The sequence below is a fragment of the Festucalex cinctus genome, chromosome 5 (genome assembly GCF_051991245.1).
Source record: "Festucalex cinctus isolate MCC-2025b chromosome 5, RoL_Fcin_1.0, whole genome shotgun sequence".
NCBI classification, from domain to species: domain Eukaryota; kingdom Metazoa; phylum Chordata; class Actinopteri; order Syngnathiformes; family Syngnathidae; genus Festucalex; species Festucalex cinctus.
This window is the reverse complement of record NC_135415.1, coordinates 10,666,875-10,680,898: the sequence shown is the minus strand read 5'-3', so window position 1 is coordinate 10,680,898 and position 14,024 is coordinate 10,666,875. Positions and strand designations below refer to the sequence as shown.

Genomic DNA, 14,024 nt, shown 5'->3' with positions numbered 1-14,024 from the left:
GTACTACGGCTGTGTCTCTTAGTTTATAATATAAGTACATTTGTTTTTATTTATTTATTTATTTATTAACTGCTGAGTGGTTGTCAATAAAACATACAGGAAAGGAGTGGAATGCTCGACATCTGTCCCATTGACAATTTTTCATATGAAATGTTAAATTGTGAATGAGGAAAAAATAATGAGCCCAGTTGGCGTGAATTTTTAGAGGAAGTTGAAATGGAAACGATGTGAATCGGATGTTGTAAAATGGGACTTGAAAGTGTACAAAAAAAAATAAAAAATCAGAAAACATAAGTGTGAATGCTTGCAGCATTGATACAATTTTATGTACGTTAAGGTGCATACTTTGCTTCACTTGAGCTAATAGGAGCGAATGACAATGAGAAAAAAAAAAAAAAGCAGCACCTGCATGTTTTTAATAAGCTCCCCTCGCACCTCAGGCCGTCGTCGCGAGCACCTTAATTGGCCGGAATGCAATAACCGGGGATTAACCTCTGACCCTGGCAGACATTCTCGGAGCCGCCGAGAGAACGAGAGCTGACATCCACGCTCATTACGGCCCCGACCGACTGCCAGCTCATGAATATGCATGCTGGCGCCTGCAGAGGAGGCGGAGCCTTGGCGGAACCATGCGCTCGTGCCCGACATCGGAGTTGACGGTAATGGCTCACTTTCAACGTGCCGGCCCACATCAGCACAAAGCGCGGCGTTACCTTCGCTTTAAGTGGATGATACGGCCGCGGGAAAACAAATGGCGGCAAAGCGCTACTTTTGTCGAAATCAAGCTCCTCATCTCATGTTCATATAATTCCTTGACAGCAAGATGCCGCCAGTATAGAGACTAAGAGAATGTTTGTTTTTTTCAAGGGCTGATACTGATTCCGATTATTAGAAGTCAAGGAGGCCGATAACCGATATTTGAAGCCGATATTCATTTTTTTATTACAGTATTTTCATTTCTTATTATTATTTTTCATTATTCAGTAAAAGGGGGGTAAAAAAGTTGTCAAAATGTTTTAAAACACAAATGTCGATCTTGACTTTGTTGTAATGATTTAAAGCGTTAATGCTTATTGAACAAATGTAAAAAAAAATTTTAATCTGAGACAATATACTTCATTTTAAATGTTGTATTATTTTATTATTTATTTATCATTTGTTTTATATTATTATTATTATTATTATTATTAATATTATTATTATCTATTTTGTTATTAATTTCTTATGTTATTGATTAGTAATCAAGGAGGCTGATAACCGATATTTGAAGCCGTTATTTATTTGTCAATATTTTTTTATTATTTTTCATTATTCAGTAAAATGGGATAAAAAAATGTTTCCAAAATATTTTAAAATACAAATTCCGACCTTGACTTTGTTGTAATGTTTTAAAGCGTTAATGCTTATAGAACAATTTTTCAAACTTTTCAAAATGTAGAAATTTTTTTCTTAGACAATATACTTCATTTTAATTTTTTTTTTATTATTTTCTTATTTGTTATTTAATTTATATTATTTTTTTTATTTTTCATTATTATTATTATTATTATTATTATTATTATTATTATTATTTATGTATTATTTATTTATTATTTTATTGATTATTAGTAGTCAAGGAGGCCGCAGTCAAATGGGGGTAAAAAATATTGGCGTTAAAAATGTTTTAAAATACAAATGCTGATCTTGACTTTGTTGCAAATGTTTTAAAAAGCGTTAATGCTTATTATCTGAGATAATGTACTTCATTGTCATTTTTTATTATTTTTTTATTTATTTTAGGTTATATTATTATTATTAGTAGTAGTAGTAGTAGTAATTTGTTTATTTATTTATTTATCTATTTATTATTTTACTGATTATAAGTAGTCAAGGAGGCCGATAACCGGTATTTAAGATGATATTCATTTGCAGTAAATTGGGAATAAAACAATATTATCTGAAAATGTAAATAAATACTTTCCTGAGATTCAAACGGTTTTAGATTGACCTTTTATTGGCCGTCAGATTTTGTAAAAAGGCCAATTCCAATATTCGTTAAAATGCCCGATATTTTCTTGTCTTCTTCTTTCATTTACTGTCACATTTTGAATTTTTACCATTTTGTTGATATGAATTGTTAACATTTTAAAGAGTGATCTTATAAACTTGCCATTTGATTGATTTTGTCCTATATCGTAAGGGCATTTCTAAACCAATCTCATTGTAACTTGTGAACAATCACAATAAAGATTTGAATTTGAATTTGTATTGTCGCCGATAATCGGTCTATCCCTACTCCACCTCATCAAGTCCCCGGATAACTTTGGAAGGTGGAAAGCAAGTTTATGGCGCTCCACGTGGAAACTCGCCGGTCGACTTGATCCGTCCGCTTCATCGGCGGATCGGAAACAGAGCCGCCGGGCTCCCCCGGGGGGCGCTAATCAATCCTCGCCCTCGCGAGCCGCAAATGGCATTAGCGGACCTGCGCGGAAGCTGCTTCTTCCTGATTAGCCGGCAGTGACGGCCCCCCTGATCCCACGCTCAAATCTGATCAGAGCTCGCAGCGGACGCTGCAAAAAACGGGCCCCCGAGACGCTTCTCGACGGGGCCCGACTTATCTTATCTTGCAGCCGTCCTTCTTCTTTGTTCGCAGACTGATTGGACTCTGCGGGAACATGAGTGGCCCAAAGCTAAAAAAAAAAAAAAAAAGGTGGAGCCGGAAACTTTGGAGACCAAATCGGCCAAAATTGTCTACACCAGTTAAACAGGAGTGTGACGATATATCGATATCGTGATAAATGGTCATACTGTCTCCCGATAGATTATCGATACGCCTATGCAAGTATCACAATATTTGTAGTTAATACACAGCCACTAGAACAACTCCATTGTTCATGACTTATTGAACAATGAATTGGTGGGCCACTAGGGGGAGCGCCTCCTAAGAGTGGCGGGGAAATGGACGCATGTCTTCAGGCGAAGAAGACTCATCAACTTTTTTTTTTTTTTTTTTTTTTTTGTTTGTTTTTAATTACTTTTCAGGGTGGTTCTGTTTGTTCTTATTTATGTAAAAAAAAATGTAATTTTAATTTAGTTCAAGGTTATTTTAGTTAACTAAAATAAAATAAAACTCAAACTAAAATTCAAAAAACAATTTCGTTAACGAAATAAAATAAAAGCGGAAATGTTTTTAAAAAAAACAACAACAAAAAATAAAAATAACTGAAAAAAAAAAAACAAATTCAAAAAACAATTTCGTACACAAAATAAAATAAAAGTGGAAATGCTTTTTAACTCTTTGACTAGCAACCATTTGACTGGAGCAACCCCCCTCGATACCAGCCGTTGTCCTAGATTTTGGCTGATCTTGCAAGGCCCACAGAATATTGAGTTCGAACGCTATTTAAACATAGGACATACCAAAAGAAAGATTAGACTCTCTTCTTTTGACAGAAAAAAAGTATATTTCTATCTTATTCCGTTCTGGAGTTATCAGTGTTTGAATATGGCTAGGTTTTGTGAAAAAGTCCCATGTTTGACCAAGAAATGGGAGAAAAGGGGCTTTTTGTAAAAACAGACATTTCAAGCACAACTTTGACTTTAACACTGCTATTTTCTTCTGTGAGAGCTCAAACATCTAAAAAAAAAAATAAAAAATTCGGGGCCAAGTTAAAAAAAACAAAAAACAAAAACGGTGGCCGATTAAAAATAAATAAATAAATAAATAAATAAATAAATAAATAAACAAAACATGCAGTTGATTTAAAAAAGATAAAGAATAAGCGGCCAATTAAAAAAAATAAAATAAATCGGAGGACGATTAAAAATAAATAAATAAATAAATAAATAAATAAATAAATAAATAAATAAATAAATAGGCGGCCAATTTAAAAATTAAAAAAAAAGAATCAGTGGCCAATTTAAAAAAACAAAAACAAATTGCGGACGATTAATGATAAATAAATAAGTAAATAAATCATTAAATCAGCGGCCAATAAAAAAATAAAAATAAATCGGAGGACGATTAAAAATAAATAAATAAATAAATAAATGCATAAATAAATAAATAAATAAATAAATAAAAAGGCAGCTGATTTAGAAATAAAACAAAGAATCAGTGGCCAATTTAAAAAAATAAATAAAAAAATCAGCGGACGATTAAAAATAAATAAATCAATCAATTAATAAATTTGCGGCCGATAAAAAATAAATAAATAAATAAATAAATAGGCAGCCGATTAGAAGAAAAAAAAAATCGGCATCCGATTAATCGGTCAGGCCCCGGTGGTCACTTACTTTGGCGTGTGCGCGTCGTCCAGTCGGTTGCCTAGCTGGAACTCGTGCGACTTGCTGCGATGCAGCGCGGTGAAGCCCGGCAGCAGGTGAATGAGCTTGCGGCCGGGCGGCGGCGGCGTGCCCGGCGCCTTCAACTTGTTCCTGCGCCGGACGGGCGGCGTGCCCGGCGGCGTCATGGTGTTGAAGACCAGCGGCGTCCGGGGGGGCGCGTGGGCCGCGTGCCTCTGACGGGGCGAGGGCGGCAGCGAACGCCGGCCGCCGTCCGGGGCGGGCGCGTCCACAGTCAGCCGCTCGGCATACGGCGCGCGCCGCTTGGACTCGGACTGAACGTTGGGGCTCTGCGACGACTGCGAGCGGATCCACTGGCCGGCCTCCGGCTGGCGCACTGGCGTGTTCTCCTTGCCCGACTCGGACGTGGGCCACTGGATGGACCAGTCCTGCTTGGTCTGGCTCCCTGTGGGCGACACCGCCACAATTTCCCTTTTGTTTTGTTTTTTGCATCATTTGCATAAAGTTCCACTGATGGCGAAGCGGAATGAGATCAAAATTGGAAACAAAAAAATGGATACTGTCCGCCAGTCGAATCGGCAAAATGGTGTCGACTCGTTATTGTTTGGTAGCAAACTGCCAAATGTTGCATTCCTATAACATGGTAGGCGCCCGTCAAAAATGATATACACTATATTGGAAAATCATGCGATATAGTTGCTGAATAGCAATATCGATATTATTGCAATATTTAACATGTACCTAAGGAAATGACATTTTCCAATGAAAGAATTTCATTTTTTCATGCAGCAAACTAAGCAAACTCATTGTATTCTTCGTTAATTAATTATAATTAGCTCTCGATAATGTTCAACTATTGGATGGCGGTGCACATTTTAGTTAACAGCTGACTGGTCAAATTCAGATAAAAGCATCAAATTCCATATGAAACTTACTGCATGTCTTTGTGATATGCATATTGCACAGACCAATATTGCGATATTGTTATTTTTTGGATATATTGTGCAGCCCTAATTCTGAATTAAAATAGAATTTTAAAGGCTGAATTTTTTCTATCTTAGTTTTCTTGAAATGACTCGACATGAATTGAAAAGTATTTTCTTATATTTATGAAAGACCTCACTTATTGCTCTAATTTATATTTACAATTAGTGAATTAGAATTGTGAAAATATTTTCATCTCATCATTGCTGATTTCAATGTTTCTGTCTTAAATTATTAATGTATTAATTATTTTTTTAATTTCTTATTTATAAATAAGTACATAAATAATATACATATATAAATAAATAAACTAAGTAATTAATATAAATAAGTATAAATATATCTTGATCAATACTTCTTAAATGTCCTTGACATTTAAGAAGAATTGATGTTCCATAATGAATCGATATCAGATTGAAGTGAGTTGAATCGAGAAAAATCCAAATCTAATCGAAACTGGACTCTTGCAAATTGAATCGAATCGATCGAGGAAATTAGAATCGAAAACCAGCCCTAATAATATACAGCAATAAAACTGTGTCCAGCCATAAAATGGTACAAAATACTGAAAATTGTGTTCAAGAGCAGAGATGGTAAGTAACAAAGTACAAATACTTCATTATTTGACTTGAGTAGTTTTTTTCAGTACTTTGAACTTTCCTGAGTATTATATTTATGTATTTATTTTATTATATTTATCTTTTTCACTTTTGTGTTAAGAGTATGAAGACTTAGAAAAAATATATATTTTATTGTAGATTTTAAACAGGAAAAAAAATTAGGGATTCATCCTGAGTTAACGATTGATGCAATTAATTACTACTAAAAATTTTAGATGCCTGAAACCCCTAACTTTTATTCATCAGGTCCATTTCAGAGCCTGTACTTTTGTACTTTTACTTCAGTAATTATTTGAGTACTATGGCCAAAGTTGTTTTTTGACACAACTAATTGTACTTTTACTCAAGTCGAGAATGTCAGTACTTTCCCATCTCTGTATAAATACACAATTTGAGTGAGAATAGACACTGTATATCAGTCACATGAGGGAGAGCAAAAAATAAATAAAAAAATCAGGCGAACACATTTCAGAAAATGTCGGATGTCAGTCAAATGGTAAAAACAAAATGTTTTATAGCAGTCATGTGATATCGAGCAGTAAAATGTTGAAAAGCGGATGAAATTTCCTTGCATGAAATGCGCGTTGCGGCTTCTCTTTGTGATTGATGAGCGCGCATGCTCGGCGTGACGGCAGGCGGGCCGGCGGCCAATGGGATGATGAGGATGGTGCCGAGACCACCGTGACACCAGCGGCAAAACATACTTTACCTGCGTTGCCGTGCAACTTATCCTCCTCAAGTTGCTCTTCATAAGAAGACATACAAGAAGAAGAAGAAGAAGAGAGAAGAAATCCATCTCCACTTCCAAAAATAAGAAGGCTGTCAAGACCTTGATTTTGTCTTCTCATTTTCGTGTTTTGAATATTTCTTAGTTTAAGACCCCTGGCATTTTTTTTCTTTTTTTTCTCCCTTTTCCCTTACTGTTATTGTGTGATCGTTGTGTACTAGCTGTGATGATGATTATTGTTTGTTTAATTGGCTTTTGATTTCAATTTAAATAAAGCAATTAAAAAAGAGAAGAAGAAGAAATAGAAGACCTAGAAGAAGAAGAAAAGAAATAGAAGAAGAACAAAGAGTAGAAGAAGAAGAAGAAGAAGAAGAAGAAGAAGAAAAAACTAGAAGAAGAAGAAGAAGAAGAAGAAGAAATGGAAGAAGAGTTCGCTCGGCTGTATATTTCAATGTTTCTGTAAGCCTGTAAGCTTCATTTGTTGACAAATAAATGTTTGAAAAAAAGAAAAAAAATAGAAGAAGAAGAAGAAGAAGAAGAAGAAGAAGAAGAAGAAGAAGATGAAGAAAAAGAAGAAGAAGAAGAAGACGAAATAGAAGAAGAGGAAGAATAAAAAGAAGAAATCTAAAAAGAAGAAATAGAAGAAGAAAAATAGAAGAAGAAGAATTTTTTTTTTCTTTTATTAATTCCAAAATCAACAGACATCCAAATCAAACTGAGCACGCAGAACAGAACCATGCCGTCGAACCAGACAATAACAAAAAAGAAAGAGAAGAAAAGAAAAGAAAAAAAACACTCAAAAAGGTCTAATCAGACAATAATTCCTTCAAGTTATTAAATACCAGCAAGGCTTGCTTTGTCTTAACCCTTCCTAATGTCCTTGCAAACCCTTCAATTTCCTTATAAAAAATCAAAAACAAAGGTCGACATTTACAAAAGCTACACCTGTGAACAAACTGTTTTGCAATTATTATCAAAGTATTGAGCATCATTTCATTTTTTCTGTCCTGTATTACTATCCCAAACTTAATATTCTTGAAATCCAGTGTGAGTGAATCTGAAGTGAATCTTTTTTCTATTGTTTTGTTTGACAGCACGGTCCTGTTTGATTTGGATATTTGTTAATTTTGGAATAAATACATTTAAAAAAGAAGAAGAAATAGAAGAAGAAGAAGAAATGAAATTGAAGGGTATGCAAGGACATTGAGACCAAGCAAACCTTGTTGGTGTTTAATAACTTGAAGAAATTACTGTCTGATTAGACTTTTTTGAGGGTTTTCTTCTTCTTCTTCTTCTTCTTCTTCTTCTTCTTCTTCTTCTTTTTTGTCTATTGTCTTGTTCGACAGCACGGTTCTGTTTTGTGTGCTCGGTTCATTTTGGATGTTTGTTGACTTGGGAATTAATAAAAAGAATTTAAAAAAAAGAAGAAGAAGAAGAAGAAGAAGAAGAATTAAAAGAAGAAAGAAGAAGAAATAGAAGAAGAAGAAGAAGAAACAGAAAAAGAATAAGAAAAAATAGAAGAAGAAATAGAAAGAGAAGGGAAAAAAAGAAGAAAAAGAAGATGAAGAAAAAGAGGAAGAAGAAGAAGAAGAAGTTAATCATTGTTCATAGAGGATCAAGAAAATACACCTGTGAGAATTTGTATCTTGCCCGCCACATGTATCCACTCGCTTCAAGAGTTACAACACGGTGACAATTCGAATCGTTTGACTTTTTGACTTTTGTTAAGTCAATGAGTTTGAATTAATTTGTTGTTTTTTTTTTTTTTTTAAACGCTTTATTTTAGTTTATTATGATTAGTATTCATTTAATCACATATATATGGAGTGTCTGTAAAGTGCAAGATTATGGAGTCAGTATCATGCCAAAACCCCGTAAACACAAAAAACGTGATCTACGCGCACAAAACGCCGTCATCATCCCCACGGATGCTCGTTTCCATCAACCAAGTGCATGCGTGATTATTATTATTATTTATTTTTTTTGCGACGTCTCGGAGGAGCGACGAGCATCAAACGCAAAACTTCAAACACAAAATCAACACCGGCAGCATCGAATCAACTCCAACAAAAATAGAAAAAAAGAAACGTATAAAAGGTCTTGCTGGAGTCTGTGAACTCGGGGTGACAAAGACGCCGACGGCTTTTCCACATTTGTTTGACGGTTGTTTATCATTTAGTCACATTAATAACACGTTTATTTTTGGATTGGAATTTTTTGCTGCCGCTAAAGTCAAAAATGACATTTAGCTGCAACCCCAGGCTCAAACTGGCTGCTAACTTCACTTAGCATTACATGCTAGCATGATATATCGAATTCGCGATAATTCGTCATACTTTGTCTACCAATAGATTATGGATATGCCCACGCCAAGTACCGCAATATTTGTAGTTAAAGGGATACTTCACTTATTTAAGTCCGTTATAGCAATAAAAAAGTTACTATTTTGTCAATAATTAATTTGATACTTACATTATTTTTTACGTACAATTAATGCTTGAAAAAAAAACTAAAAATTGCCACTTGTTTGGTCATGTGACAATTCACAAGCAGAGCTGTGACTGGTTACCTGAGCCCTGAGCACATTGCAAAAATAATTTAGACTTTAGAAAGTCGCAAATTTGCGGAAAAGAAAAACTCGGAAATTTGCACAAAAAAAACTTTAAAATTTGCCACTTTAGAAAGTCGCACATTTGTGGAAAAAAAAAAAAAAAAACTTGTAAAAATTTGGAAAATTTGCGAGTTTATAAAGTGGCAGATTTGCCACTTTATAAACTCGCAAAAAAATGGCTCCAAACGATTACTCGCTTATTAAAATAAGAACTTTTCGAATCAATTAATTTTGACAGCTCTAGCGACGTCTTCTTGTGTCTTTTCTGAGGGTCACCTGATGGACGCCCCGCCCACCAAACTTCGCATCGCCAAAGTTGAAACAAGCCGAATCCGGTTGCTAAGGTTTCGATAATCGAACGTGGGATTCCATTTCCGCATTCAAACGGGCTGAGAATTTCTCCAGAAAAAAACAGAAAGCTGATGAAAAACAGCCGCACGTCTCGAACCCGCGTCACGTTTCCCCACTCGGTGATGTATGAATGACTCGTCTCCAATTAGCGAGCTTTTCAACTCGATGAGGAAGGCGAGAAGAAAAAAAAAGTTGAGAGGAGGTTGTTGAAAGTAAACGAGTGTCAGGTGACGGCAGAAATAATGTGGAAGAAAATGTCACGCTCTTTTTTTTTTGCAGGTTTTTGTCAGGTTGGCACCAGACAAGCCTCCCCATTGGTTGCCTGGCAACTGGATGGCAAACTGACATTTAAATGTCTTCTTTTTTTTTTTTTTTTTTTTTTTTTTTTTGTGTTACTGAGCTAACATGCAGATATGCCTCAATCATATCCGGATGACGATGAAGCGGTTCAACTTGAAAAACAACCGCTTCTGTTTTCTGAAGATGGAAGCCAATGAAAACAGCAAAGGACTCACAGTGGAAACTTGTGGGACACCAAACGTTACGTTAAACACGTCAATTCATATGGCACATTTTCGTCCAACCTCTTTTGTTTTTTTGCTTGACATACTTATAATTAGAAATTGATTGATGTGTTTTTTGTTTTTTTTCAGGGCCGATAGCGATGCCGATTATTAGTAGTCAAGGAGGCCGATAATCGATATTTGAAGCCGATATTCATTTTCAGTAAAAGTAAAATAAAGTAAAAGTATATATATTTTTTTTAGAGGGCGGGGGAAATATTCCGTGAAGAAAACTTTGAAGAAAAATTTGCCACTTTGGCAAATTTGTGGGACAAGAAAAAAAACTTGCAAATTTGCCACTTTTAGAAAGTGGCAAAATTTGTGAAAAAAAAAACTTGCAAATTTGCCGCTTTAGAAAGTGACAAATTTGCGGAAAAAAAACTTGCAAATTTGCGAGTTTAGAAAGTTTAGAAAAAAAAATTGACAATTTGCCACTTTATAAAGTGACAAATTTTCAGGAAAAAAAAAGTTGCAAATTTACCACTTTGCAGAAAAAAAAAGAAAAAAAACTCGCAAATTTGCAGGGATAGAAAGTGACGAATTTGCAGGGAAAAAAAACTGCTAAATTTGCAAGTTTAGAAAAAAAAACTTGTAAATTTGCCACTTTAGAAAGTCGTAAATTTGCAGGGAATAAAAAAAAACAAATTTGCAACTTTCTAAACTTGTATTAACTCATATTAATCGCACTTTTTTTTGACCGCACTTGAGCCTTGAACGTAACCGCGGATGGTTACATTGAAGGCTGTGCAGGTCAGTGATTAGGTCAATGCACGGCATTTCCTACGCCTGTTGTCCCAAGATGAGCGGGGTGACTCCAGTTGGTGTGCTCGGTGCTAAATTTCGCTTTAAAAAACACCCCGACGGGACTTTAGATAAAACAAAAGTAATTTACATTTAATGAATTAATAATTGCTGAATTGCACCCAATTGATATGATGCTGTTACGTTTTGAGCAATGCACGCTTGCATGCAAATTGCATACATGCATTTAATCAATGTTTAATCACATGTTAATGTTAATGACATTCAGATGATAAAATGTGTTAATGTCAAAATATTGCGGTATTTTGTATTTTATCTTACGCAAGTAATATAAAAAAAATAAAATAAAATAAATTAGCTGATTAATCGTGATTAATCAAAATTTAAAAGTGTGATTGATCAGATTAAAATTTTTAATCGTTTGACAGCACTAATATATATATATGGCCCTAATATGCCGTCGTAGGCATCAAATTCCCATCTTTTTTTTTTTTTTTTATAATGCAAAATGCCTATCTTGACTTTGTTGTAATGTCTTAAAGCATTCATGCTTATTGAAAAATATTTCTGACTTTTCAAAATGTAGAAGTTTTTTTTTCCTTTAATCTTAGACAATATAGGCCTACTTCAAATTAAAAAAAAATGTTCAGGGAGGTCGCAAGGTTATCAGTATGTCTTTAAAAGTTAATTGGAAACTTAAAAGGAAATAGCAGAGCTCTTTTCTTTAAAAAAAAAAAAAGAAAAAAAAAAAAAGAAAAGGAAGCCATGCCTGAAAATTGACTGTATTGACGCCTGTCCAAGCCGTTGAAGTCAGTGGGCGGCCATCTTGCTCCTCCAACCATGCTCACAGCTCACTGAGTGACAAATGAATGCGAATGTAGCTCATTTGGGTTTGTTAGGGTTTTGTTAGGGTTCGTGAAACATTTCAAAAGATCTTGGCCGTGAAAAATTGTCTGAATATGTTCCAAATTTGTTTACAACAACTCAAAACTGCCTGTGAACATCTTACTATTCCTGATGAAAACCCCAAATTCGCTACGTTCGCAAAGTATTCATTGCTCAGTGAGATACATACCAGCTTTCTCAGCCTTCAGATTTAAAAAAAAAAATGGCCGATGCCGATATTTGGCACTTTTGACAAATATCCCGGCTGATAATCGGTCTATCCCTAATTTCGATACTGCTAATATATCGGATGGTATGGCATGGCAAGAAACGTTTCTTGGGAGCAGCAATATGATCGCCTGGCCACCTCAAAAGTCTTGGCCTATCCAGTCAACAGACTAGGAAGTAACTTGGGTGACTTTTTTCAGCAAATAATGGAGGATCACTTCTAAATCAGCCACAAGGGGTGTGCGTGTGGGTGTGTGTGTGGGGGTGTGTGTGTGTGTGTGTGTGTGGCAGCTGCTTGGTAAAAGTATGAGTCATCATGGTGTTTTTGCGGCCGGCGGAGCGCAGCTCTGTCCCAAGAGCGGAGAATTCCATTAGTTTCCATCCTGCAGCCATCACGCCAGCCAGCTGCAATGCAATGCCCGCCGTCGCTTTCTCGTCCTCTTAAAGCCGTGTCTAATCCGGCCCGATTGTAACCCACACGTTTTATATAAGCAAGCCCTCCACTATGAGTCACACTGTAGACAGGGGGCAAACATCTCACACGGACATAATCTGTAATCCTCGGATTCGGAAAGGCTTCAATGGGAGCCGGATTCGTCCTTTTGAGCGGATCAAAAAAAAAAAAAAAAACGAACCAAATGCACTCCACAACTTGATTGTGCTTCCCAAATGCTCACATTTTTAGAGAGAGCAATTGAAAATTCAATCGAAATGATTTGATTGACAATGATTTCCGATTCATTTTATAGAGGAGGAAAGAATCGTCACGATCTACTCCAGTCTGACTCGCTAATGCTAATGCTAATTAGCGCGACAATGATTTCTGCTTCATTTTATAGATGAGGAAAGAATCATCACGATCTACTCCAGTCTAACTCGCTAATGCTAATGCTAATGCTAATGAGCGCGACAATGATTTCCAATTCATTTTATAGACAAGGAAAGTATCGTCACGTACTGCTCCAGTCTAACTCACTAATGCTAATGCTAATGCTAAGGAGCGCGACAATGATTTCCGCTTCATTTTATTGATGAGGAAAGAATTGTCACGATCTACTCCAGTCTGACTTGCTAATGCTAATGCTTATTAGCGCGACAATGATTTCCGCTTCATTTTATAGATGAGGAAAGAATCGTCACAATCTACTCCAGTCTAACTCACTAATGCTAATGCTAATGCTAAGGAGCGCGACAATGATTTCCGCTTCATTTTATAGATAAGGAAAGAATCATCACGATCTACTCCAGTCTAACTCGCTAATGCTAATGCTAATGAACGCGACAATGATTTCCGCTTCATTTTATAGAGGAGGAAAGAATCGTCACAATCTACTCCAGTCTAACTCACTAATGCTAATGCTAATGCTAAGGAGCGCGACAATGATTTCCGCTTCATTTTATAGATAAGGAAAGAATCATCACAATCTACTCCAGTCTAACTCGCTAATGCTAATGGTAATGCTAATGAGCGCGACAATGATTTCTGCTTCATTTTATAGATGAGGAAAGAATCATCACGATCTACTCCAGTCTAACTCGCTAATGCTAATGGTAATGCTAATGAGCGCGACAATGATTTCTGCTTCATTTTATAGATGAGGAAAGAATCATCACGATCTACTCCAGTCTAACTCGCTAATGCAAATGCTAATGAGCGCGACAATGATTTCCACTTCATTTTATAGAGGAGGAAAGAATCGTCACGATCTACTCCAGTCTGACTCGCTAATGCTAATGCTAATTAGTGCATCACATTTATCCCTCAAAAGAACAGCAATTCATACAAAAACTCTTCAGAAATGTATACAGAGAAGTATCTTAATATTACTCACCAGCATATGTTCTTCCTACACTGCCAAAAAACAACTTTTATGAGAATAGCTTTGTGACTTTTTTCTTCTACTCTCTATTGTGGCTACAACTCAGAACACGCGGAACCACACTGCCCCCTAAGTGGCCAAATCGGGTACAACATGAACAGACAAGGGCAAGATAGTAAATAATTGAAA

At 35.7% G+C, this 14,024-nt stretch overlaps 1 protein-coding gene across 2 annotated transcripts in view; it reads right to left on the bottom strand.

The window, feature by feature from the left end:
- The window catches only part of ksr2 (kinase suppressor of ras 2), a 77,758-nt gene that overhangs the window by 51,528 nt on the left and 12,206 nt on the right, over nt 1–14,024 (bottom strand). The window contains exons 4-5 of one of the 2 annotated variants that reach the window (XM_077521965.1): nt 6,598–6,633; nt 4,276–4,729 (exon numbers count right to left, since the gene is read on the bottom strand). In XM_077521965.1, coding sequence (XP_077378091.1) covers nt 4,276–4,729; nt 6,598–6,633 — 490 coding nt within the window. The remainder of the gene's footprint in view (nt 1–4,275; nt 4,730–6,597; nt 6,634–14,024) is intronic. The other variant, XM_077521967.1, reaches the window with a different exon arrangement.